The sequence below is a fragment of the Trachypithecus francoisi genome, unplaced genomic scaffold, assembly GCF_009764315.1.
Source record: "Trachypithecus francoisi isolate TF-2019V2 unplaced genomic scaffold, Tfra_2.0 Lachesis_group10, whole genome shotgun sequence".
NCBI classification, from domain to species: Eukaryota; Metazoa; Chordata; class Mammalia; order Primates; family Cercopithecidae; genus Trachypithecus; species Trachypithecus francoisi.
In genome coordinates, this window is record NW_022681455.1 from 34,598,059 (window position 1) to 34,624,502 (window position 26,444).

The window sequence follows — 26,444 nt, forward strand, 5'->3', positions numbered from 1 at the left end:
GTAGCTGGGACTACAGGCGTGCAACACCATGCCCAGCTAATTTTTTGAATTTTTAGTAGGTGGGGTTTTGCCATGTTGGCCAGGCTGGTCTTGAACTCTTGACCTCAAGTGATCTGCTCACCTTGGCCTCCCAAAGTGCTGGGATTACAGGTGTGAGCCACTGCACCCAGCCTCTGAAAGCATTTTTGATCAGTAACACAGCAGGTTTTAAATTCAGAATAAAAACATGACAAATAAAAGTTATTATTAAATGAAGAAATTGTCTTGATATTTTTTAAAAGCAGGCAAAATTAAGCAAGGTGAGAAAGAAATTAGGCAAAGTATAGTAGACTTTGAACAAGTAAGAATTTCAAGAAAAATAGAAAATATGGCTATTTTCCTCTGTTAACCATGTACCTCCCAAACTAACAGTGCACCACTGTTATAACTAAAAAGGAAAGGGGCGAATGAAATTTTACAAAGCCACAGGTGTCCTGAGTCATCCACAACATTGCGTCAGTCCAAACTATGTGTTTGGTCAATGACACACTGAACTTTCCTCCAAAGGAGAGTTACTTCTAAATATGCCAGAAAAACTAAGAATAACAATTCAATTTGGTACATTCTTACATAAAAGGCTGGTTTAGCCAGTCTTTCTCCATCATAAAGGACTGAATTGTAAAGAACTGAAAAGTAAACCAAATCAATAAAGGTCACTTTTATAGCTTTATTTGAGTCCCCAGAGTTTTAAATCATCTCACATCAAATTAACTTGCTAGACAGGGCACCCCCACAACCACATATTCTTAGCTAAATACTCTCTTTTGCCTAGTTTTCCACCTCTCAGAATTTCTCTGAAGTTCTCATTAATAATAAGAAAGTTAAAACACCCTCCATCAGTCAACATAAATTGTCATTAGATGTGAGGAGAAATACTAAACCCAACGCCTGCCCCCAAAAGTCATTAGAAAATAATTTAAGGCCAGGTGCAGTGGCTCATGCCTGTAATCCCAGCATTTTAGGCGGCCAAGGTGGGAGGATAGTGTGAGCCCAGGAGTTTGAGAACGGCCTGAGCGACACAATGAAACCCTATTTCTACAAAAACTTTAAAAAATTAGCCAGGCATGGTGCGGTGGCTCGTATCTGTAATCAAAACTACTCACGAGGCCAAGGCAAGAGAATCACTCGAGCCCAGGAGGCCAAGATTGCGCCACTGCACTCCCAGCCTGGGTGACAGAGTGAGACCTTGAAGAAAAGAAAGAAAGAAAAGAAAGAGAGAAAAGAGAGAGAGAGAGAGAGAAAGAAAGAGAAAGAAAGAAAGAAAGAAAAGAAAGAGAGAGAGAGAGAAAGAAAGAAAAAAAGAAAGAAAGAAAGAAAAGAAAAGAAAGAAAAAGAGAAAGAAAGAAAGAAGGGGCGGGGGAGAGAGAGAGTAAGGAAAGGAAAGGGAAGAGAAGGGAGGGGAAGGGAAGGAAAGGAAAAAGGAAAGGAAAGGAAAGGAGAAAGAAAAGGAAAGATTTAGACACAGAGACACTATTTTCAAAGAACTATGGTTAACTTATTTATGTATTTATTTTTATTTATTTAATGTTTTTTGAGACAGAGTCTCACTCTGTCACCCAGCCTGGAGTGCAGTGGCACGATTTCAGCTCACTGCAACCTCCACCTCCTGGGTTCAAGCAATTCTCCTGCCTCAGCCTCCCAAGTAGCTGGGATTAAAGGTGCCCAACACCATATCCAGCTAATTTTTGTATTTTTAGAATGGGTTTCATCATGTTGGCCAAACTGGTCTCCAATTCCTGACCTCAGGTGATCCTTCCACCTCAGTCTCCCAAAGCTGGGATTACAGGCATGAGCCACTATGCCCAGCCTATGGTTAGCTTATTTCTAGTGTGTCTTAAAAGAGGCTGCAGCACATCAAAACAATGTTTTTCTTGTATTTTTTTCTTTTTTCTTTTTAGTGTTTGTAGAGACAGGATCTCACTACATTGCCAAAGCTGGTCTTAAACTCCTAGGCTCAAGTGATCCTCCTGTCCTGCCTTGACCTGTAAAAGTGCTGGGAGGCCATGTGCAATGTACACATAGGTAATCTCAGCTATCCAAGTGAGAGGACAGCTTGAGCCCAAGAGTTCGAGATCAGCCTGGGCAACACAGGAAGACTCCATCTCTACAATTAAAAAATTAGCTGAGCACAGTAGTGCATGCCTGTGGTCCCAGCTACTCGGGAGAGGCTGAGGCAGGAGGATTGCCTGAGCCCAGGAGGTCAAGGCTACAATGAGCAATGATCAAAACACTGCACTCCAGCCTGGGCAACAGAGCGAGATGCTGCCTCAAAAAAAAAAAAAAAAAAAAAAAAGTGCTTGGATTCTGTGTGTGAGTCACCCAACCTGTATTTTTTTTTTAACCAACAATTTCTCTGTCTCCCATTTTGAGCAAATTCCCGTATTTCCTATCCTATTTTTCAAAGTGGTATTAATGTCTCAGATAACCTAATGAAATTTCAGAGACAATCATCCTTCTGGTTGCAAAAAAAAAAAAAAAAATGAGCTTTCAAAAGAGCAGATGCTCACAGCTCTTTCCAACTACCTTGTTCTATTCAAGGATATACCTCCTCTAGCCTGTTGGAAATGACTGGAAGATTAATTAGAGCAGAAATAAAGTGATGAAGTAAAACCGTACAGGTGGAGACAATACTCCATCATATACAAGTCTAGTTCCTAGTAACAAAACCAATATTGGATTGTGTTTAGATCCCATTAAGTTATAGGTGGCTTAGAAGCATGAGACATAAATTCTTCTTCCTACTTTACAGCAGGAGATACTTCACTAATGTTTGGTCATCACACCAGTACAAGAAAATGCGACATATCATGTGTAAGAGAAAGCTCGCAGTTACACAATCACATACACAAGCTAAAACATTTCCTTCTTATTTAACTATTAAGAAAATGAAAACTAGGCAAGGGAGGATTGCCCATTATGTACTTACCAGAATTTTGGATCCGCCATGTTTTTACAAACTGGGTATCAGGAGGTATTGACTCCCCTTCTCCTATGGTGACATCTTCAACAAAGGACATAGAGGGCACACTGATGTTTGGGCTCTCAAAGTCATAATAGGCGCCAATTGCTGCTTGGAGGTTCCTACAGAAAAAAGAGAAAAGGCAACAGACTTCAGTACCGTCCAGACAATACTATCCTGTTAAACAAAAGGAAAAAGTCTGTTTCTTAGGGTTTGTCACAGAACCTGAGGCTCCTGGCATACAAGTCTTTAAAGCCTTGTATTCTGGCTGAGGAACAACAGGAAAACCACCAGCACCAACAAATTTGTGTATCACTTTCTTCCCACATAGAAAGTAACAAACATTAGTACCATCGGCAACAGTATGAGGATATCTCCCTTGTTACCCACAGGAAAACAAGAATGGGTAAAGAAATCAATTAAAAGAGATCTCTATAACTATGGAATTCAAAGAAGCACAACTTTTTATTTTGTATTATTATTATTTTTTAATTTTTTTTTAAAAAAGAGAGAGAGGCAGGGTTTCGCCATGTTGCCCAAGTTAGCGTTGAACTCCCGAGCTCAAGCGATCCATCCATCTCAGCCTCCCAAAGTGCTAGGATTACAGGCATGAGTCACTGAGCTCAGCCAGAAGCTCCACTTTTTAAAATAAAGTAATATGTGCACATAATTTGAAGTTTCATACAAAGAAAACCATGTTCTCTTTTTTCCCCAACATACACACACAGATATAACTGTTCGTATTACTTTCTTAAATATCCTTCCAGAACTTTCTTATATTCAAGCAAACATCATATACAATCTTATTTTCCCTCTTTTTTATACAAATGGTAGCATAATATACAATGCCCTTTGCTTTATTCTCTTAATGCTATACCTTGGAAACATCTCTGTTAGTACATAAGGAGCATCCTCATTGTTTTTTACAGCTGTAACCACTATACAGATGGATCATCATTTAACCAGTCGACTTTTGAGTTTGTTTCCAGTCATTAACTCTTTCATAAATATGCTTAAGCACACATAGTTTTGTATACATGCAAGTGTATCTGTGAGATAAATTCCTAGTAAGTGATACTGCTGTGACAGAGTTTGTGGTTTTAATAAATATATCCAAACTTCCCTCAATAAAAGTTATACACTAATGGTCCCGCCAAGAATATAGGAGTGTGCCTATTTTCCCCACTTGCTCATCAGTGGTGTTTCTCTAACATTTTGGATTTCTCCCATCTAATAGGTTAAAAAAATATATATCTCAGTGAGATTTTGAGAGGCTGAGTATCTTTTTACAGGTTTAAGAGCCATTTGTAAAGGCTGGGCTCAGTGGCTCACACCTGTAATGCCAGCACTTTGGGAGGCCAAGGTGGGTGGATCATGGGGTCAGGAGTTCAAGATCAGCCTGGCCAACACAGTGAAACCCCATCTCTACTAAACAAAGTACAAAAAATTAGCCGGGCATGGTGGCAGGCACCTGTAATCCCAGCTACTCGGGAGGCTGAGGCAGGAGAATTGCTTGAACCCGGGAGGTGGAGGTTGCAGTGAGCTGAGATAGCGCCATTGCACTCCAGCTCGGGCAACAGTGCCAGACTCCGTCTCACAAAGAAAAAAAAAAAAGAGCCATTTGTAGTTTCTTTTTCGGAAGTATCATTTTGTAAATGTTGGTGTTCTTTTTAATTATTCACAAATCCCCTTTCAACAGAAGGAACTACCAAGTACATAAGCCAGAGTTCGCAATTGAGCAGAAGCGTGTGACTGTCAGTTTGGTTATCAGTGCCAGAAACCAAGGACCACTAAAGGGTTTCAGTAAACTGTGTTCATTACAGAGATCAAGGAAATTGTTGGTAATTACATTAACTGCCTCTCTTCTGGTCTTACTCAAACCAATGACATCATCTCCACTTCCCACACTATACAACAATCCAAACTGCATGTTTCTAAACATAATTCAACCACAAACCAACGAATCCACTGAGCTGTTTTTAATTATACATAAACATAGCATGAAACAAGCTCTGACAGTACACAACTGATCAACAGAAATGCTAATAGCAGCAAATAATTTTCTGCTGGGGGCCTGCCTGCTCCTCCAGGTGCTTGCAACTGCCAGAAAGGAAGGCTATATTTAGAGCAGGTACCTGAGGTCAAGCCTCATGCAATGGTGGCCTGTCGTATTAGTCAGTAATGACTGAAATTACAATACCAATGGCCTGCCTATGATATATGTGCTTGATAATAGTTACATAAAGAGAGCTTCGCTGGGGCCAAACTGCACCTGTTTGCTTGACTAGCTAACACAAAGCTTGGACTTTAGTCTTCTCAGCAGTTTCCTATCTAGCTGACAGTGATCTAAAGTGAAGGATGTTTGTGACTGGCCAAACTTGGGGAAATCCAGCCCCTACCATCCACAAACAGGCTTAGAAGTACATCTGGAATTAGCATTACACTTACGGATCAGGGAGAATATGGGAGAAAAATAAGCCTGGTTTGCAATTTGCTCTTTTGAAAACATTTTGGAAAAGCTGTATGTCTACCTTTTTGAAAAGAGAATTTTTTTGCAGCAGGTCTTCAGTAAGTAGCCTGCTGAATTGTTTTCTGTTCACTTGGCTGCAAAATGTGTTTTGGAGGGAAGAAACTATTTGTGCACTCAGGACAATTGCCAATTCTCATCCCCAGGCTGTGTCATATTTCAACCTTTGGCTCTGCCATCAGGACAGGACTTCAAGACCACTGCAGTAGGAACAACTAGTAAATGGGAAAGTCAAGCTACCCAACTCAGGCAGATCCATTCCTATCCTCAAATCTCCTTTCACACATTTCCAACTTATCCCACAGTCAAAGCTTATTTGTATGTGTATTACACAGGTAATTCAGCCAAAGAAAGATTAAGAACCATTTTTAAACCCCAAACTGAAACTGAAAGCAGCGAACTGGAATCCTGGCAGGAAGGTGGAGAGGAGGATGACAAAGCAAATTCATTTCCCAAGTACAAGGCAGAAAGTGGACTTTAGCCCAAGTGAGCTAACCCATAAAGCAGGTACACAGCCACAAATTTGGGGTACACAGCTTCTCAGAGTTCAGAGCATTTAAATTACCGGCCCACTAGGCTGAGCAACAGCAGGCATAGATCAAACAGCTCCAATTCAGTGTCAGAAAGTAGACATGATAGCAGGTATTCTTGTTCAAAACAACATACTCAGCTATTATTAGCCAACAAGAAATTCTTCATGAAATGGAGCTGGCTGAGGTGATGCGAAAGGGAAAACATTGACCCAGCATTCGGTGCAGTCTAAAAGTTTAAACCTCCAGATTCCTTCAGTGTTTCTTTTCAAAAAAGTTTTAAATTAATTTCAGATGGTTAAAAGTACCCTGAAGAACAAACAGAGGCAATGTAACAGTGAAAAAAAGCACAAATTAAGATAGATGCTGGTGCTGGATGAGGTGGCTCACGCCTGTAATCCCAACACTTTGGGAGGCAGAGGCAGGCAGATCACTTGAGGGCAGGAGTTCGAGACCAGCCTGGCCAACATGGTGAACCCTCATCTCTACAAAAAATACAAAAATTAGCTGGGCGTAGTGCATGCCTGTAATGAGCTACTTGGGAGGATGAGATAGGAGAATTGCTCGAACCCAGGAGGCGGAGGTTGCAATGAGCCGAAATTGTGTCACTGCACTCACTCCGACCTGGGCAACAGAATGAGACTCTGTCTCAAAAAAAAAAAAAAAGGTGGATGATGGTAATAGTTGCACACTGCCAATATAGTTAATGCCACAGAACTGTATACTTAAAATGGTAAATTTAATGTCATGCAGATTTTACCACAATGAAATAATTTTTTTTTTTTTTTTTTAAGAGTATGGTCTTCAGGCTGGGCGCAGTGGTTCACACCTGTAATCCCAGCACTTTGGGGGGCCGAGGCGGGCAGATCGCCTGAGGTCAGCAGTTCAAGACCAGCTGGGCCAACATGGGGAAACCTTGTCTCTACTAAAAATACAAAAATTAGCTGGGCATGGTGGTGGGTACCTGTAATCCCAGCTACTTGGGAGGCTGAGGCAGGAGAATCGTTTGAACCTTGGGAGGTAGAGTTTGCAGTGAGCTGAGATTGCGCCACTGTACTCCAACCTGGGCAACAGGGCGAGACTCCATCTCAAGAAAAAGAAAATTGTGATCTTTAGAGTCAGCTCCAACTCTTGGCTGTGGGACTTTGAACGAGCAGCTAAGCCTCTCCTCATCAGTTTTACTCATCTGCAAAACAGTTGATACCACCTATCTCATTATAATGTTGCCTGTGAAGATTGCAGAGGCAATGTATGCAAATGTCCTGGTTGGCAGTCATTCATTCAACAAATATTTAATGAATGAGCATTTATCCTTGTGCTAGGCACCTGGCCTGTAGCATTAGGGATACAGCAAATTACAAGACAGGCATGGTCCCTGTCTTCAGTGTTTATAGTCTATAGCTAACCAGGGACATTCAAACAAAGGTAAACTCCAAATGCCTCTCACACAGAGGCTACGGGCCCAAAGCAGCTTTTCCTTCTTAGGGTGAAAGATGGGCTTGGTACACAGCACAGTTTCAACTGCATGGACAATGAAGTTAACCTGAACTGGAGAAGAATTTGGTGACACTGACATGTTTCCTGATGAAATACAACTCTGTTCAACCTTCATTTTATAGATGAGGCTACTGAGGCACTGACAGGTGAGGTTAATTTGCCCTAGGCTAGGTAATTATTAGAATTCAGAGCCACACCTACTCAAAAGTTTTAACTTACCCAGAATTTTCCAATTATATAACACTCTGAACATCTGATTTTCTTAATATACTAATTACCATTATGAATTCTATAAATGAATTGTAACCTCCATTAAACTGAATTATTTAAAGAATTAATCTTGCATATATTCATAAACATAGAACATTTATTTTTGTTGTATATATACTTACATAAGGCAGTCTTTTTTTTTTTTTTTTTTTTAATGGAGTCTTGCTCTGTTCCCAGGCTGGAGTGTAGTGGTGCGATCTCGGCTCGCTGCAACCTCCATCTCCCAGGTTCAAGTGATTCTCCTGCCTCATTACAGCCATGCGCCACCACGCTCGGCTAATTTTGTATTTTTAGTAGAGACGGGGTTTCTTCGCGTTGGTCAGGCTGGTCTCAAACTCCCGACCTCAGGTAATTCACCCGCTTCAGCCTCCCAAAGTGCTGGGATTACAGGTGTGAGCCACCACGCCTGGCCCATAAGGCAGTCTAATGAAGAAAAACCACCTATATATTTATATGTGGCCAGAAACATCATTCAAAAATATGGCAGTAGAAAACAGTTAAGAAAACCAGTCCAGGTGTGGTGGCTCACGCCTATAATCCCAGCACCTTGGGAGGCGTAGAGGCAGGTGGATCACTTTAGCCCAGAAGTTCGAGACAAGCCTAGGTAGTAACATGGCGAAACTCCATCTCTACAAAAAAAATACAAAATCAGCCAGACATGGTTGCGTACACCTATAGTCCCAGCCACTCAGGGGGCTGAAGTGGGAGGATTACTTGATCCTAGGAGGGTGAGGCTGCAGTGAGCTGAGATTGCACCACTCCAGCCTGGAAAACAGAGTGAGACCCTGTCAAAAAAAAATAGATAAAATCAGAAATAGAGAAGGAATGCCATTAGCTCAGATTCTCAAGGGAAAAAAAAAAAAGAAAACTAGATACCTTTTCTTTCCATTCTCTGAACAAGTGAGAAACTCAAAAGAATACAAATTATTTATGAGAAAAAGAAAACTACCAACCTTATTTGGATACAAATTAAAATGGGAAACAGAATAATGAACCCATCTTATTAGGCATGAACAACAGCATCTTAGGGCTTCAAGAGATAGTTATCCCGAACCACAAGGGGTTTTCCTCACCTGGGGTATGCCAATAATATTGCTACTAAAGCCATGTACCCACCAAGAATCAAGAAGACATTACTATCTGAATGACCAAAAAGATAATTTGGCCGGAAAAAGGCTCAGCAAAATAGATGTTCTTACCCAGGGCCTTCCAACATTAATGTGACAGGAATCTAACATGGAACACCAAAAAGAGGGGCCAAACATTACAAACTACTATGAATTTTAAAGCCTGGAAAGAAACTAAGACTTTCACTGAAACAGAAAGATGACTGCAAATAGGGAATTCGGGTTGGGCTAAAGGCAACTGTCAATACTATCAACCTAAAAATATACTCGTAGATACTCTTTAATATGTGAAGACAACTAGTAAAAAGAATTTGTGGAAAATCACATTCAGAGGAGGGACAGAGTTAACATCAATATTTTACCCACTTCTTAGAGCCCTATGGCATCTAAAATTGTTTCACCTCTCTTCTTTTCCTGGCTATTTATTGATCCATTAGTTTTATTACTTTTTAGAACTGGTCCTTGTGTCTTAAGCAGCTATACCATTTTCCAAGTAGAAAATAAAAAATAAGCACTCTGCCACAAAAGAGAAAGGAAATGGTGGCATTGTTTTATTATTGTATTAGGTAATAGTGCGTAGTTATGTATGAGAATATCCTTGTTTTTAAAAGACACATGCAGAAACATTTAAGGATCAAGGGTCATATAATGTCTACAACTTTCAAATGATTTTTTAAAAATCTTCTGTAAAGAAAGCAAATATGGCAAAAATGTTAATCATTGTGGAATCTAGGTGGTAGGCACAAGGCTATACACTCTACAATTCTTTAAAATGTTCTGTAAGGTCCAGGCATGGTGGCTCATGGAGGTGGGGGTACTGAGAAATTTGGAACAGGAACCGAGAAAGTTTCTCTCATAGTATCTGGTCTATAACTTCACATTTGAGAGCTCTGGACAGTCATGGCTCTCTTCAACAGAGATAAAAGACCACTGCAAACATCTAGATAAAACACACAGAGAAAGAAACCTAAGGTATTTCAAGTCCTTGAGTCTAGTTGTTCCTGAAGCACAAACACATTTCTGTGTTTGGATTCTGTGTAACATAAAAATATCCTTAAATAAACCCTTTTATCATTATCTAGTTTGAAGTAAGTTTGTTACTTTCAACATAATAGGTCCGAATTAGTTCAAAAGTGTATAATGGCTTCTAGGGAGAGTTTGAATGGAAGGTACAAAGCCAATTAAAAGACACGGAAGAGAAGCTGAAGCACTAAGTTAAAACTTACCCAGATCTAGCAATTCCACTTCTGGGTATCTAAGAGAACTGAAAGCAGTTCTAAGAAAGAATATGCATGTTCAGAGCACCATTATTCATAACAGTCAAATGGTGAAAGCGACCCAAGTGTCCACTGACGAACAGATAAACAGTATGTGGTGTATACATGTAATGGGATATTATTTAGCCTTAAAAAGGAAGAAAATTCTGAAACACTTAACATTATGGATGAACCTTGAGGATTTTATGATATGTGAAATAAGTCCATCACAAAGGCCAAATACTTATATGGAGAGTGGGTAGCTATTTAATGAGTACAGTTTCTGTTTTGCAAGATGAAAGAATCCTGAAGATTGGTTGCAAAATCATGTGAATATACTTAACACCCTACAGAATAGTACATTTAAAAATGGGTAAGATGGGCTGCGCACGGTGGCTCACGCCTGTAATCCCAGCACTTTGGGAGGCCAAGGCAGGGGGATTGCTTGCGCCCAAGATTGGTTCAGCTTGGGCAACATAGTGAGAACTCGTCTCTACAAAATTTAAAAGAAAATTAAAAATTAGCCAGGCTGGGACTACACAGGGTGGTGTGCACCTATAGTCACAGCTACTTGGGAGGCTGCAATGGGAGGATCCCTTGAGCCGGGAGTTCAAGGCTACAGTGAGCCCTAATCATGCCACTTCACACCAACCTGGGTGACAGAGTGAGATCTTGTCTCAAAAAAAAAGAAAAGTTAAGATGGGAAATGTTAAGTATATTTTACCACTAAAGGACCATGACAGCTCATGCCTGTAATACCAGCACTTTGGGAGGCTGAGGCAAGAGGAGTACTTGATGCCAGGATTCAAGACCAGCCTGCGAAACAAAGTGAGACTCTGTCTCTACAAAAAAATTGAAAAATTATCCGGGTATAGTGGCACGTGCCTATAGTCCCAGCTACTCAGAAGGCTGAAGGGGAAAGATCACTTGAGCCCAGGGGGTTGAGGCTGCAGTGAGCTGTTATCATACCATTGCACTCCAGCCTGGGTGACAGAATGAGACTATCTCAAAAAAGAAAATGAAATCTAGATTTACATCTAAAATGAAAGGAGAGCATCTAAAGGTTTCTAAAATTTCTGTCTTTAAAATTTTAAACTTAAAAAAAAAAAAAAAAAGAGAGAGACAGGGTCTCACTACATTGCCCAGACTGGTTTTGAACTCCTGGGCTCAAGCAATCCACCTGCCTTGGCCTCCAAAAGTGCTGGGAATACAGGCATGAGCCACCCCATCCAGCCAAGGTCTCTTTAAAAAGCAATTTTACTGAGGTATAATTTATGTGGCATAAAATCCACCCATTTCAATTTTACAATTCAAAGATTTTTAGTAAATTTACAGAATTGTACAACCATCACCATGTTTAGAATATCATGTTTCAGAACACTTTCGTCATCCTAATAATGTCCCAGTCCCTGGAACCTATGAATACGTTAAGTTATATCGCAAAGAGGAATTAAGGGTGTTAATCAGCTGACCTTAAAATAGGGAGAGTATCCAGAATTATCCAGATGAAACCAATGCAATCACTTCCTTAAGAGTGGAAGAGGGAATTTAACGAGAGAACCGAGAAATAGCAGTGTAAGAAGGACTCAGCTTTGAAGGAGAAACAGGGCCATGAGCTAAGGAATGCCTGTGGCCTCTGGAAGCAGAAAAAGGCAAGAAAAGATTCTTCAAAAGGAACAGAGTGCTGATGACGCCATGATTTTAGTGCGGAGACCATCGAACTTGTGACCTCCAGAACTGCTAAAATAATAAATGTGTGTGTTTTTAAGTCACATAGTTTGTGGTAATAATGTATCACAGCACCAAAAACTAATATAATGGCTACACATTGTATTATTCTACCTTAGTGTATATTTGAAAATGTGTATTATAACAAGAAAAAACTATGAACACGAAAGCAGAATAAAGACTGCAATTAAAATGGTGGGGTTTTGTGGGTTTTTTGGAGACAGGGCCTCGTTATGATGCCCAGGCTGGTCTCAAATTCCTGGGTTCAAGGGTTCCTCTTGCCTCAGCTTCCTGAGTAGGTAGGACTATAGGAGCATGCCACAGCACCAGGATCAAAATGGTGCTGTTTTTTTGCTGAGTCATTTCCTTCATAATAACTCTGCTTCCAAGAACTCAATTTGCCATCAAAGATACATATTTAGAAATAACTCCCATTCTTGTTGCCCCCTGAATTTAACTGTTACGGATACTTCCCGAAATGGGGAACAATCCCTAGGTTCAGTGTTAACTGAAATTTTTGAAAATGCTGGAACACTGGCCCGGGAGAGACATGAAAATATATGATACCCAAAAAGTCCCAGAATGACAAAATGTGATTGAGAAAGAGCTATCTTTAGAAACAAAGTATCTATGGTTTGTTGTTGCTCATGAAACTTTAGGAAATGGTTTAAAATAGCAGTTACGAAATGATCAGATAACTCTATAATGAAGTATGGCTTTCAAAAGTTTGTTACCTAACAGGGAACATGGTCACAGAGCTATTTTCTAAAAAATACCTGCAACTTTTTGTTTTGTTTTGTTTTTTGAGAGAGACAGGGTCTTGTGCTGTCACCCAAGCTGGAGAGTGCAGTGGCACACTCACAGCTCTGCAGGTTTGAACTCCTAGACTCAGGCAATAGTCCTGCCTCAACCTCCCAAGTAGGAGTACAGGTGCACACCACAACATCGGGCTAATTTTATTATCTTTTTTTTTTTTTGATAGAGATGGGGGTCTCAAACTAGGCATGGTAGCTCAAAGCCTATAATCCCAGTACTCTGGGAGGCTGAGACAGGAGGACCACTGGAGCCCAGGAGTTCAAGACCAGCCTGGGCAACACAGGGAGATTCCTTTTTACAAAAAAATAAAAACATTAGCCAGGCTTGGTGGCACACACCTGTAGTCCCAGCTACTCAGGAGGCCTGACCCCAAGAGGTCAAGAATGCAGCAAGCTGTTATTGTACGACTGCACTCCAGCCTGGGCGATAAGACACTGTCTCAAAAAAAGAGAGAGAGAGAGAAGGAGAGAGACAGGGGTCTCATTATGTTGCCCACACAGGTCTCAAACACCGGGCCTCAAGTAATCCTCCCACCTCAGCCTCCCAAAGTGTTGGGATTATAGCAGGCGTGAGCCACCGTGCCTGGCTGTTTTTGATTTTTTTAAATACATTTTTTAATTATAATAGAGAAAGTCTTGTTACATTTCACAGGCTGGTTTCGAACTCCTGGCCTCAAGCGATCCTCCAACCTTAGCTTCCCAAAGTGCTGAGATTACAAGCATGAGCCACCACGCCCAGCCTTCATTTTTTAAAAAGGAAAAAAATGCCAAAAAAACAAAATTATGAAACAACATTCCAACCTCTTGTTTCTGTATACAGTGAAAAATGCATAGGCTTTAAAAAGAAATGCCACACTTTTGCATACACCTTTGATTCAAATACTTCACAACTGTCTAATAATTCTTGCCTTTGAGATTTCCTGACAGTGTGCTTCAAAGTATCTTCTGTTTCATCTCTGCCAAACAATGCCATATGGCATTTAAACTCTGACCCCCAACTCCACTCATTCTGCAGCCAATATCTCCAAGTACTCTGTGGACATATTTGGCTGCTTTCTGGTATATAGGTACCTTTAAAAAGCCATATACTTGGCCGGGAGCAGTGGCTCACGCCTGTAATCCCAGAACTTTGGGAGGCCGAGGCAGGCAGATGGATCACTTGAGGTCGGAAGTTCAAGACCAGCCTGACCAACATGGAGAAACCCCATCTCTACTAAAAATACAAAATTAGCCAGGTGTGGTGCTGCATGCCTGTAATCCCAGCTATTCGGGAGGCTGAGGCAAGAGAATCGCTTGAACCCGGGAGACAGAGGTTGCCTACAGAATATATCCTGTAAAAGTCCTGCTATACTTACAAACGATCTCACGTATTCTGTTAATGTTTTCATGTTCTGGGCAACCAACTCTTCAGATGACAACCAAGCAGGTTTGAGACAGCTCATCCAACTATGGCATTTCTTATGCACTCCAGAATAAAAGGACTTTTAAAAATAGCTTCTTTACATGACACTGCATAATTATCACCAGTAAAATTACCAGCCCCCCCCATCAAAAAATCATAAAGCCATCCAAATATACATGGAAAAAAAAAAAAAAACTATCCAATCTGGTTTACAAAGAAAAAGATACTAAAAACTGAGAGGAAAAAACAAAATCTATCTATAGTTTATTCTGATTCTTCCTTAAAGAAAGATTGGTCTCTCAAAGACAGAAAAGCAGCACACATCCCCAAATAATGTAAACATAATGAAGGTGTTTAAGTAGTTCAAGCTTTACAAAGGTCAAGGAGATCTTTCTCAATACCCCTTCTTTGGATCCTATATAGCTGAAGGTAAGGCAAATACACTTAGGCTCACAATGTTAAACTAACACATGACCAAAATTTGGCTTTATTCATCATGAATTCCTTTCATAACTCTAATTTAATATGTTCTATTTAAAAATTAATATATATATATATATATATATACACACACACACAGAGGGATGCCAAATAATAAGTGAAGATGGAACAACAAAATTAGATAATAATCTTTTTGCAACCACCTATGCAGTATCAACTCAGTCAAGGATTATCAATAGATACTAAAACAGTGCAGAGGAAGACTGTTGGGAAAACAGGATATTCCCAGTCTGAGAGTCATCCCCACAGATTACTTATTAATTATTAAGGAGAAAAACAGGTGGACACTATCTTAACCAAACATTCAATTTTAGCATAGTCAATAGTAGAACAAACTAACATAATATGCCTCCTGATGTGATGCAACAGAAGACACAGCATCATCTATGTATTATTTCCAACAAAATAATCTGACTCTAATCACGACTAACCAACAACATAGGACACTCTGACTGGCATGAACTCTAAAAATGTCAATGTCATAGAATACCCACAAAAGGCGAAGGAACTGTTCTAGATAGAAGTTTAAAGAGACATGACAACCAAAGATAACATAGGATTCCTGAGAAGAACCTGAATTAAAAAAAGAAAGGTTGGCCGGGTGCGGTGGCTCAAGCCTGTAATCCCAGCACTTTGGGAGGCCGAGACGGGCGGATCACAAGGTCAGGAGATCGAGACCATTCTGGCTAACACGGTGAAACCCCGTCTCTACTAAAAAAAAAAAAAAAAAACAAAAAATTAGCCGGGCGAGGTGGCTGTAGTCCCAGCTACTCAGGAGGCGGAGGGCGGGCGCCTGTAGTCCCAGCTACTCAGGAGGCGGAGGCAGGAGAATGGAGTGAACACGGGAGGCGGAGCTTGCAGTGAGCTGAGATCCGGCCACGGCGCTCCAGCCTGGGCGACAGAGCGAGACTCCGTCTCAAAAAAAAAAAAAAAAAAAAAAAAAAAAAAAAAGAAAGGTTGTAAAGGGCACTCTGGGGACAATTTAAAACTGGGCTATATATATTGGATAAAACTTTTGTTTCCATGTTAAACTCCTTTGGGGTGACAATGATACTGTAGTCATGTAGGATGATGCTCGTTCTCTCAGGATGTATTTGCTGAAGGGCTTAAAGGTGAAATCTCACAATCCTTGCAAGTTATCTCAAATGGTTCAGGAAAAAAAAAAAGTATAAAAGCTTGACAGAACTCTCATACAATGCTGCTAAGAATGTAGAATGGTAATTACTTTGGAAAACAGTTTAGCAGATTCTTTAAAAGCTACACATAACTTTACTATACAAATTAACAATTCCCTTCCTATGTATCTACCCAAGAGAAATTTAAAAATACGTCCACACAGTCTCACATGTGAAATGTTCACAGCAGTTTTATTCATAATATAGCCAGTAAGTAAAAATTCAAATGTACATCAACTTATAAATTGACATAATGATCTGTGATCCTCATGTCTCAAAATACTCTCTCACATCAAGTAACATTCAGCCCACAGTGATATTCACCCCTCAAATCGACAAACACATGCGTAACAGACTGAGATAACACCTACTTTTGTTATATGGTGCCACCCAAGACCTAAAATAAACTGATAAAAAGTAAAAAGTGGCTAAAATAATAATAGACCCATCTACAAAAGATCATAAAAACAGTCAAGACTCAGCCTTATCCAAGACGCCTTCAGAGGCTACCTGTGAGAACTCTGAAACCTTCTTTTTTCTTTTTTGGAGACAGTCTCACTCTGTTGCCCAGCCTGGAGTGCAGTGGCAGGATTATAGCTCTCTGCAGCCTAGAACTCCTGGGCTCAAGCAATCCTCTCATCTCAGCCTCCCAAGTAGCTAGGGCTACTATTTTTAAAAATTAATGCCTGGCTAATTTTTTTTCTTTTTTTTTTTGGAGATGGAGTTTCGCTCTTGTCGCCAGGCTGGAGTGCAATGGCGCAATCTCGGCTCACTGCAACCTCCGTCTCCTGAGTTCAAGCGATTTTCCTGCCTCAGTCTCCCGAGTAGCTGGGATTACAGGCACCCGCCACCACACCTGGCTAATTTTTTGTATTTTTAGTAGAGGCGAGGTTTCACCATGTGGGCCAGGCTGGTCTCGAACTCCTGACCTCAGGTGATCCACCCGTCTTGGCCTCCCAAAGTGCTGAGATTACAGGCATGAGTCTTGTTTTTATGAGACAGTCTCATTCTGTTGCCCAGGCTGGAAGGCAATGGCATGATTATGGCTCACTGCAGCCTCAACTTCCTGGGCTCGAGTGATCCTCCTGCCCCAGCCTGCAGAGTAGCTGGGACTAAAGATGTGTACCATCACACCCAGCTTTTTTTGTTTTTGTTTTCGTAGTGACAGGGTCTCACTTTATTGCCCAGGCTGGTCTCAAACTCCTGGACTCAAGTGATCCTCCCATCTTGGCCTCCTGAGTGCAGGGATTAGAGGCGTGAGCCACCACACCCAGTCTGAGGCCTTCTTTTGACAAGGCAGCTGTTGTGGAGGCTCTGCCCAAGAGAAACAGCGACAAACACCCCTCCCACCAACTGCCAGTCAAAAGACTTCCAGAACCACACGACTTGTGCATTGGTCTCCGGAACCATCGATGTGGTTGTTACTTTTATTACTGCCTGTAATAACTGTGTAATAACATGAATAACTGTGTGTGAAGGCCTCACAATTAACCATAAATTCAAACATACACGAAATTGACTACTGAGTCATCTGACTTCAGACTTAACACACCTAGATACAAAACTAATTAACATAACATAAATAAGTAAACAAAATGTGGTATATCCATACCACATCTCAGCAAAACTGAATGATATACTGATATATGCTAAAACACAAATGAACATCATAAACACTGTGCTAAAAGAAACAAGTCAGATACAGGACTACACATTATATGATTTCCACTTAAAAAAAAATGTGGAGAAAAGGCAACTCTTTTTTTTTTTGAGATCGATTTTCGCTCTTGTTGCCCAGGCTGGAGTGTAATGGTGCAATCTCGGCTCACTGCAACCTATGCATCCCGGGTTCAAGTGATTCTCCTGCCTCAGCCTCCTGAGTAGCTGGGATTACAGGCACCCACCACCACGCCTGGCTAATTTTTTGTATTTTTAGTAGAGACGGGGTTTCACCATGTTGGCCAGCCTGGTCTTGAACCCCTGAACTCAGGCAACCCACCCACCTCGGCCTCCCAAAGTGCTGGGATTACAGACATGAGCCACCCCGCCTGGCCAAAAAGGCAAATCTTTAGAGACAAAAAAGATTAATGGTTGCCTAAGGCTGGGGGGGTGGGTATGGATTAACTGTAAACAAAAAAAAAAATCTTACTGGATTAATGAAAGTGTTCTAAAACTGGATTGGGGTGATGGTTGCAGACGGATAAACTTACTAAAAATCACTGAATTATACATTTAAAATGGGTTAACTTACGGTATACAAATTATACTTCAGTAAAGATAAAGCAAATGTGGCAAAATGGTGATAACTGGCGAACCTATGTGAAGAGTATACAAAATCACTGTGTTAGTATCTCAACTTTTCTTTGGTTAGAAAATCTTCAAAATTAGGCCGGGAGCGGTGGCTCAAGCCTGTAATCCCAGCACTTTGGGAGGCCGAGGCGGGCGGATCACAAGGTCAGGAGATTGAGACCATCCTAACACAGTGAAACCCCGTCTCTACTAAAAAATACAAAAAACTAGCCGGGCGAGGTGGCGGGCGCCTGTAGTCCCAGCTACTCGGGAGGCTGAGGCAGGAGAATGGCGTGAACCCGGGAGGCGGAGCTTGCAGTGAGCTGAGATCTAGCCAGTGCACTCCAGCTTGGGTGACAGAGTGAGACTCTGTCTCAAAAAAAAAAAAAAAAAGAAAATCTTCAAAATTAAAAGATGAGGATAGGGCCGGGCATGGTGGCTCACACCTGTAATCCCACCCACTTCCACTTTGCAAGGCTGAGGCGGGCAGATCACTTGAGGTCAGGAGTTCGAGACCAGCTTGGCCAACATGGTGAAACCCTATCTCTACGAAAAAAAAATACAAAAATTAGCCGGGTGTGGTGGCATGTGCCTGTAGTCCCAGCTACTCAGGAAGCTGAGGTGGGAGAATCACTTGAACCTGGGAGGCAGAGGTCGCAGTGAGCCACTGCACTCCAGCCTGGGTGACAGAGTGAGACCCCGTCTCAAAAAAAAAAGAAAAGAAAAGTTAAGGAGAAATGATATACACACCCCCTAAAATTAGTGTTTCTAACTGCAGATTACCTAAAAGAGGTAAAAGACACAGCACAACTCTTGACAGATTTAGGATTAAGTAACAGAGGTGCACACTGATCCCTAAAGCCAACTTTCATCCAAGGATTTGATTAACTAGCAATTTTTTCTCTACTTAAATACTATTTTTCCCAATTATACAAGTAATGCATATTAATATAGAAAAATTTATAAATTAAAGTGAAAGCACAAAGGCCGGGGCCCCGGGTGTGTAATACCACCACTTTGGGAGGCTGAGGCAGGCGGATCACTTAAGCCCAGGACTTCAAGGCAGCCTGGGCAACAAAAAATTCAAAGTAGCCAGGTGTGGTGGCATGTGCCTATAGACCCAGCTACTCAGGAGGCTGACGTGGGAGTATAAACTCAGTCTGGGAGGTGGAGGCTGCAGTGAACCATGATCGCACCACTGCACCTCAAGCCTGGGTGAGGATCAAGATCCTGTCCCAAAAAAAGCAAAAATAAAGTAAGAGCATAAAGAAATAAAAACAACTAATCCCATCAACCAGAGATAACCATCTACAGTTTGTTCTTCAGCCTTTCAGTCTATTTGGAGAAAGTTATCTGTATAATATATGTGGCAATAACACTGTCAAAACTTAATGGATCATTCAACTGGTATACCAAAAAGTTACATCATATCCAAAAAACCATATAAATTGTAAGAATGAAAGGCAGAATAAAAACTTTTAGATGCAAATCCAGTACTTCCTTTCAGTTTCCAGTTAAAGACAGAAGGCTGAATGCATGCATTAGCCTCAGCTCCCTTCCTAAGCCCTCCTAAAATACAGGGATGGGGAAAAAGGCGTGAATTCACTAGGACAAAATGGTAACTGAGGCAACTTAATTAAGGGAACTGGGAAGTAGACAAGTGATAAATGACTTAGCCAACCTGAAAAAGTTGAATCTTCCTTAGCCAGCAGTGGGAAAAGCAGAGCAGCAACCTGGTTTACAATAAGTATCCCAAAACAGTTCAGGAATAACCACATGTACAAAAACAGGAGAGGTTATACATCTGCTTAAACCTACTAGTTAGGCCTCAGATCCCCTAATGTAGTCACAACACTGCATAGCCCAGTGACCGCCCCACCGTGAAGGAAATGGGTGGGGCTGTTAAGTCCACAGTTAAACCCTATAGTCATAGTCATGCCCATAGCTTTCACCTTTTTTTTTTTTTTTTTTTTTTGACATGGAGTCTCGCTCTGTTTTTCAGGCTGGAGTGTAGTGGCACAATCTCAGCTCATTTCAAATTTCGCCTCCTGGGTTTTCAAGCAATTCTCCTGCCTCAGCCTCCTGAGTACCTGGGACTACAGGTGTGCGCCACCATGCATGGCTAATTTTTGTAGTGTTAGTAGAGATGGGGGTTTCGCCACATTGCCCAGGCTGGTCTCGAACTCCTGACCTCAGGTGATCCGCTTGCCTTGGCCTCCCAAAGTGCTGGGATTACAGGTGTCAGCCACTGTGCCCAACCCAAATCCTCTTTTTGTGTTCCACTCTTAAACAGGAGTATGTAGTGGGCCGGGTGTGGTAGCTCACACTTCTAACCCTGGCACTTTGGGAGGCTGAGGTGTGAGGATTGCATGAGCCCAGGAGTTCAAGACCAGTCTGGGCAACAAAGAGAAAACCTGTCTCTTTAAAAAAAAATTTTTTTAATAGGTGTATGTAGTCAAGAACCACAGTATATTTATGGAAAGCATCTAATATGAAACAAACAGAACTAAAGTAAATAAATAAAAAAACACAGCCAGGCACGGTGGCTCACGCCTGTAATCCCAGCACTTTGGGAGGCCGAGATGGGCGGATCACGAGGTCAGGAGATCGAGACTATCCTGGCTAACACGGTGAAACCCCGTCTCTACTAAAATACAAAAACAAAAAAAAAAATTACCCGGGCGTGGTGGCAGGCACCTGTAGTCCCGGCTACTAGGGAGTCTGAGGCAGGAGAATGGCGTGAACCCGGGAGGCGGAGCTTGCAGTGAGCCGAGATTGCGCCACTGCACTCCAGCCTGGGCGACAGAGCAAGACTCCATCCCAAATAAATAAATAAATAAATAAATAAACAAACACAATTTGAAGGAAACAAGGCTGAGATCACCCAGAAAACAAAGAAAACATTTGTCAAAAGGTAAAAAGAAAACATAATTACAGAACCAGACCAGAAAGTTCAATATCTGAAAAAACAGGAGCTCCAATAAAAGAGAACAGAGAAAAGGAAGGAGAGGAAATTAAAGGATCAATTCAAGAAATTTTCCAATAACAAGAGAAGGGAGTTTCCAGACTGAAAGAGCTCACCAAAGCTGAATAAAATATATGAAAATGAATGCTGAAATGCATTACCATCAAATTTCAGAACACTAGGGACGCAGCAAAGTTACCAAAAGTTTTCAGAGAGGGAAGAAAACAGGATTCATTCAAAGAACAAAGAGTCAGAATATTTCAACATTACCACTGAAAACACAGACAAAGGATCAGTGCCTTCAAAATGCTGAGAAAAATATTTCCAAACTTAAAAAACTGCTCCCCAGCAAAACCTGGGATATCAGCTAAGTATCAAAGCAAGAAAAATTTCAGAATGCAAAAGTTTCAAATTTTATCTCTCTTACCCTCTCAGGAAGCTAAAAAAAAAAAAAAAAAATTGGGGTCCAGGAAACACAGGTTCCCATAAAGGCTGAAAGAAACCCCAGGGGTGAGATCTGTGCAGACCTAGAGCTCAACCAGTCCAGATCAGAGTAGGTCCAACGTTCTGGAAAAGAATCTTCAAAAAGATAAAACTGACAGAACATCTAGAGTGTCAGAGCCTACTACTGAGAATAAATTATATATATACAGTTAGTAAGTAGTTTGAGGATAGTAAAAAAAAGACTGAACCAAAAATCAAGACAAGTATCACACTCAGGGCAGCAAAATATTGTGTCGAGAAAGAAAAGTAATCCAAGAACACTAATGGCTCAAGTGCTGATAAACACTTAAATACTATAATGAGATAAACAATAAGACTGGTAACTCATGACCATAATGCCAGCACTTCCGGAGGCCAAGGCAAGAGGATCACTTGAGCTCAGGAGTTCAAGACCAGCCTGGGCAATGCAGTACAAAGCTGTCTCTACAAAAAGTTTTTTTTTTGTAATTAGCTGAGTATGGTGGCACGCGCCTGTAGTTCCAGGTACTAGAGTGGCTGAGGTGGGAGGATCGCTTGTGCCCACGAGGTCACAGCTGCAATGAGTTGTGATCGTGCCACTGAGTGACAGAGAGATCCTGTCTCAAAAACAGTAACAAACACACACACACACGAAAACTGATTTAGCCAAATTACAAATAACTAAAATGGGAGAACAGGAAATGGGGTGAGTGAAACTGAAAATTACTATGGGTCAGGCAGAGGTCCAAATCTTCTTTTTTTTTGAAACAGAGTCTTGCTCTGTCGCCCAAGCTGTAGGGCAATGGTGTGATCTTGACTCACCACAACCTCCTCCTCCCGAGTTCGAGCAATTCTCCTGCCTCAGCTTCCGGAGTAGCTGGGATTACTGGCACACGCCACCACGCCCAGCTAATTTTTGTATTTTTAGTAAAGACGGGGTTTCACCATGTTGGCCAGGCCGATCTCGAACTCCTGACCTCAGGTGATTTGCCCGTCTCGGCCTCCCAGGGTGCTGGGATTACAGATGTGAGCCATCGGGCCCGGCCCCCAAATCTTTATACTATCAATTTACCTAATTCCCATTTAACAACTGGTGCCCTTATGTTATATATGAGAAAACTGAGGCACAGAGACAGTAACTTGCCAAATGTCACGCAGCAGAGGCTTTGAACTTTGATCTTCACCACAACATTGGCTATCACAAAGCAAAATCCTTATCTCCCTGTGTAAAATCAACAAATAATGATTAAAGGTTAAAAAAAATGGAGAGAGAGGTAAAAACCCAAAAATCAGTTGAAAGGATTGAAACAGATTGCCTCTGGGGAGTCAAGGAAGAAAAAGGTCTAGAACTAGAACCCTTGTTGCTTTTAACAAGCCCACAGAACTACTTTACTCTTTAAACCATACATGTGTACTTTGGATAAAATGAAAATTAAATAAGGAAATGTACTTCCCCTTAAAAAACACCTTTAAGTAAACATTAAAACTCTGACTTTCAGCTGGGTACAGCAGCTCACACCTGTAATCCCAGCACTTTGGGAGGCCAGGCAGGAGGATCACTTGAGCCCAGGAGTTCACAACCAGCATGAGCAAGTTGGTTAGACCCCCCACACCGCATCTCCACACACATACACACAAAAAAATTTTTTAAACTCTGACTGAGGCCCTGAAAAACTGGACATGCACACAAATGCAACTCAAGAAAAAGTGCAAAAACAGGCTGAGTGCGGTGGCTCACGCAAGTAATCCCAGCACTTTGGGAGGCCCAGGCAGGCTAATCACCTGAGGTTAAGAGTTCAAGACCAGTCTGGCTAACATGGTGAGTTTCACTGTCTCTATTGCCTCTACTTTCACTGTCTCTACTAAAAATGCAAAAATCAGCCGGGCGTGGTGGTGGGTACCTGTCATCCCAGCTACTTAGGAAGCTAAGGCAGGAGAATCACATGAACCTGGGAGGTGGAGGTTGCAGTGAGCTGAGAAGGCACCACTGCACTCCAGCCTGGGCAACAAAGCGAGACTCCATCTCAAAAAAATAAATAGCAAAAACAACAACAAAAAAGTGCAAAACAAGCCCAAATATATATAAGCATTTCATATATGATAAAGATGGCACTTTAAATCATCAGGGAAATGTATATTTTTCAATGAATGGGAAAACTGACTAATCATCTGGAAAATATGTTAAGATACTAACATTGAAAAAACTTCAGCTATATAAAATATTTATATGTAAATTATGCAGTCATAAAGAAAACATAAGTGAATTTTATATAACAGTTAGGGAAAGAATTATTTCTCCACCTCCCACCACGCCCCCCACACACACTGCCGCCGCACTTTAAAGCAGAAATCAAAAAGGAAAAGACTGCTGGAGTCAATGTCATAAAAATTCACCCAAAAAGTGCCACACAGTAAAAAACATTATAAATCAAGTTAAAAGACAAACTGGAGGAACTGCAAAATCTAATAAACTATTTTCCTTAATATGCAAACAGCTCACATAAATCAATGAAGAAAAGAATAACAATCTGAGAGAGGTAGAGAGGAAAATACACAAGTCACAGAAAACTACAAAAGGCCAATAAAGATATGGAAAGATATCTAATCTCATTAATACAGAAAAACAAATTAAAATGAATACATTTTAACCCGTTAGGCCAGCATCAAGGTAAAGATACAGATAACCCTTCAGTTAGTTAAGAGTGTAGCAAAACTCTTGTCCACCAACAAAGTAGTGGTTAAATAAAATATCACCAACCACAATGGACACACCATGCATCCATTCAAAAAACAAAAACAGAAAACAAAAAACATGCTGTCCATAACATACTGTGAAATTTAAAAATCAAGTTTGAGAACATCATATATAGAGCTGGGCACAGGTGGTTCATCCCAGTAACCCCAGCATGTTGGGAGGCTGAGGTGGGATGATCACTTGAGCCCAGGAGTTCCAGACCAGCCCAGGTAACATAGCAAGATATTGTCCCCACAAAAAAAAATGCTGGGCGTGGCAGCACATTCCTGTAGTCCCAGCTACTAGGGAGGCTGAAGCAGAAGGATCATTTGAGTCTGGGAGGTTGAGGCTGCAGTTAGCCATGATTCCAGGACTGCACTCAAGCCTGGGCAACAGAGCAAGACCCTTTCTCTCTCTCCATATATATACACACATATATATATGGAGAGAGAGCAAGTTTTTTTTTAAAGACAAGGTCTCACTTTGTCACCCAGGCTCCAGTGCAGTGGCATGATCTCAGCTCACTGCAGCCTCGACCTCCTGGGCTCAAGTGATCCAACTGCCTCAGCCTCCCAAGTAGCTGGGACTACAGGTGCATACCACCTCGCCCAGCTAAATATACTTTTTTTCAAAACAAAAATTTCAGTACATATATAAAATATAGCCATCACACATACAAAAGACATAAGACTTCACCAGCAATCAATGAAACACAAAATAAAACAAGTAACACCTTTTATCTATCAGATAAATCTACCTGGTAAAGATAAAAACATAATTATCCAAAATCAGGCTTTCTACTGCCTGTTAAAATTAATTGGTACATACTTCTTGGAGGCAATCTGGCAATGTTTATCAAGAACCTTCATGGCCGGGCGCGGTGGCTCAAGCCTGTAATCCCAGTACTTTGGGAGGGCGAGACGGGTGGATCACGAGGTCAGGAGATCGAGACCATCCTGGCTAACACCGTGAAACCCTGTCTCTACTAAAAAATACAAAAAACTAGCCGGGCGAGGTGGCGGGTGCCTGTAGTCCCAGCTACTTGGGAGGCTGAGGCAGGAGAATGGCGTGAACCCGGGAGGCAGAGCTTGCAGTGAGCTGAGATCCGGCCACTGCACTCCAGCCTGGGCAATAGAGCGAGACTCCGTCTCAAAAAAAAAAAAAAAAAAAAAAAAAAAAGAACCTTCAAAAGGGCATACCTTGACCTGCCAATTCCACTTCTCAGAATTGCTCTAAATAAATACATGGGTTTTATGTCACAATAAAAAAAAAGAATTGAAGGCTGGGCATGGTGGCTCATGTCTGTAATACTAGCACTTTGGGAGGCCGAGGCGGGCAGATCACCTGAGGTCAGGAGTTCATGACCAACCTAGCCAATACAGCAAAGCCGTCTCTACTAAAAATGCAAAAATTAGCCAGGCATGGTGGTATACACCTGTAATCCCAGGTACTAGGGAGGATGAGGCAGGAGAGTCACTTGAACCCAGGAGGCGGAGGTTGCAGTGAGCTGAGATCACGTTACTGCACTCCAGCCTGGGTGACAGAGGAAGACTCTGTCTCAAAGAAAAAAAAAAAAAAAGAGAGAATGAGAGAGAGATGAACTAAGAAATGACAGGGCCTGGGATATTATAATAGTGAAAAAAATCAATAAATGACAGATTAAGTTACAGAATACTCAAATAAAGGGATGCTAGGAGTCATGAAAAACAGATATGGAAAGATAATATAATATATTTAAGTTAAAAAGTAGGATATAAAGCAGTATGTATACACGATTTATCAATTTGAAATATATAATATGCATATGAGTAGCTATATATGTATGTATATGAACACAAACTGACAAGTTATCAGCTTCTAGTATTACAAGCAGCTTTACCGTTTTTGTTGTTGCTGTTCTCCAAAGTATAATGCCATTTATTAAAAACAAAACAGGCCAGTCACCATGGCTCATGCCTATAATCCCAGAACTTTGGGATGCTGAGGTGGGAAGATGCTTGCACCCAGGAATTCGAGGCCAGTCTAGGCAATATGACAAAACCCGTAAGTACAAAAAATACAAAAATTAGCCTTCTGTGGTGGCACATGCCTTTAATCCCAGCCACATGACAGGCTGAGGTCAGAGGATCACTTAAGCCCAGGAGGTCGAGGCTGCAGTAAGCTGTGAT

General features: G+C 41.3%; 1 protein-coding gene across 2 annotated transcripts in view; it reads right to left on the bottom strand.

Annotated features, from left to right (window-relative positions):
* ILRUN (inflammation and lipid regulator with UBA-like and NBR1-like domains) overlaps positions 1-26,444 on the bottom strand; it is a 115,283-nt gene that overhangs the window by 66,621 nt on the left and 22,218 nt on the right. For both annotated transcript variants that reach the window (XM_033216855.1, XM_033216854.1), the window contains exon 2: positions 2,966-3,120. In XM_033216855.1, the coding sequence (XP_033072746.1) occupies positions 2,966-3,120 (155 nt within the window). The remainder of the gene's footprint in view (positions 1-2,965; positions 3,121-26,444) is intronic.